At 39.4% G+C, this 1605-nt stretch overlaps 1 protein-coding gene across 3 annotated transcripts in view; it reads right to left on the reverse strand.

Annotated features, from left to right (window-relative positions):
* LOC108568799 (G protein-activated inward rectifier potassium channel 3) overlaps positions 1-1605 on the reverse strand; it is a 6062-nt gene that overhangs the window by 3228 nt on the left and 1229 nt on the right. Inside the window, exon 1 of one of the 3 annotated variants that reach the window (XM_017930090.1) lies at positions 554-1204. The exons of the other annotated variants lie outside the window; for them this stretch is intronic. Coding sequence (XP_017785579.1) covers positions 554-672 — 119 coding nt within the window. The 5' untranslated portion in view covers positions 673-1204. Of the gene's footprint in view, positions 1-553; positions 1205-1605 lie in introns of those variants that run through there. 3 annotated transcript variants of the gene reach the window in all.

Genomic DNA, 1605 nt, shown 5'->3' on the forward strand with positions numbered 1-1605 from the left:
TGTAGAATGAAATAAGTAAAAAAAGAGAGTAAATTTGAATGGTTGATGGGAACAACGAATAGACAAGCTCGAAATAATAGATGAAAAAAAAAAGCGTGAATTCTAATACGAGTTTTTTCTTTTGAAAACATAGCCAATTGTGATTTGTAGAATGAAATATAGTAAAAAAACGAAAGAGTAAATTTGAATGGTTGATGGGAATAACCAATAGAGAAGCTCGAAATAGAAGCGATGAAAAAAAGAGCGTGAATTCGAATACGAGTTTTTTTCTTTTGAAAACACAGCCAATTGTGATTTGTAGAATGAAATATAGTAAAAAAAGAGAATAGATTTGAGTGGTTGACGGTTGCCAGTGGAAACAACCAATCGGGATGCTTGGAATATCAATGGCGGCGACGAAACAATCGCAACTTCCGATTCGCTATACGAATCGCGAAGTGACATTTGAATGATTGACAGTGACGGTTAGTTTGTTGTTTTTTTTTGTGATTATCAGAGACGAAATGAAGAGAGAAATAGTGAAAGAGAGGTTTGCGTTTTTTTTTTGTATTACCTGGAGGGCGTTGGGGATTTGGGATAGTAAACGCCCGGCGTAATCTCATCGGAATTGATGATCTTCGGCGTGTGATTGTCGATGATGAGAAACTTCCTGTCGCTCGGCGGAGATTCCATCTCTTCAAATTCCTCCGTTTTCTATCTTTCGATTTCTATATTTCTATATATTTTTTAAGGAAGAGATGAAGATGGTAACGGGTTGGTTATCTCGACGGATGGCACAACGCGACTGTACGACTCGGACTAATTATTATTACGAACCGATAATCGGTCGTTCCTTTGCTAGATCATAATAATTAGAGGTGTCGAGCGCGCGCGGGGGGAGGGCAAAAGCAAAGAGAGAGAAACCCGAATCGGAAACGAGAGAGCGTGAAAGAGATGGAACGAGATTGGAGGGGTGCCGTCTCACATGTCGCGTTAACGACATAAACAAACAGATGAAGAGAGCTTAGCGACGCGAAGCCACGGCCACTCCGATTCAACGACTGAAAAACACTCGAGCCGTGCAGATGATTAAGAGGTATTAATTACCGGCGGTGTGAGAAGAATAGAGGCAAGTAGGTAGAAGTGGTTATGAGAAAAAGCGACGACGAGAGTGATTAACCTCATCAAGTCGGTCGGACGGACACGGACGGATAACACACTCGCACTGCGCGCTTGTTTATACTAAACACTCTTTTTTTTTTGATAAGATAAGCACTATTGACTATTCCCCCCCGTTAATTACTGAAACGAGCGAGCGTTGCATACGACACCACGACCACAATCACACTTAACTTAAGTAAAGTGCGCTTAAACTAAATGACTCAATAGGAAAATCGATTTTCAACAGAATTTGCATCAACAACTTAAGTATGGACTAAAGTGTGAAATTTCATCGTTCAATTAGAAGTATAAAGTGACGTAAGTATTTCCACCATCAAGAGCAGTAATCTTACTTAATCAGTGGGATTTAAGTTGAAAAATGCTTAACTAAAGTGCGCTTAAACTAAATGACTCAATAGGAAAATCGATTTTCAACAGAATTTGCATCAACAACTTAAGTATGGA

This window comes from Nicrophorus vespilloides, unplaced genomic scaffold, assembly GCF_001412225.1.
Source record: "Nicrophorus vespilloides isolate i.1.1-1 unplaced genomic scaffold, Nicve_v1.0, whole genome shotgun sequence".
Classification (NCBI taxonomy): domain Eukaryota; kingdom Metazoa; phylum Arthropoda; class Insecta; order Coleoptera; family Silphidae; genus Nicrophorus; species Nicrophorus vespilloides.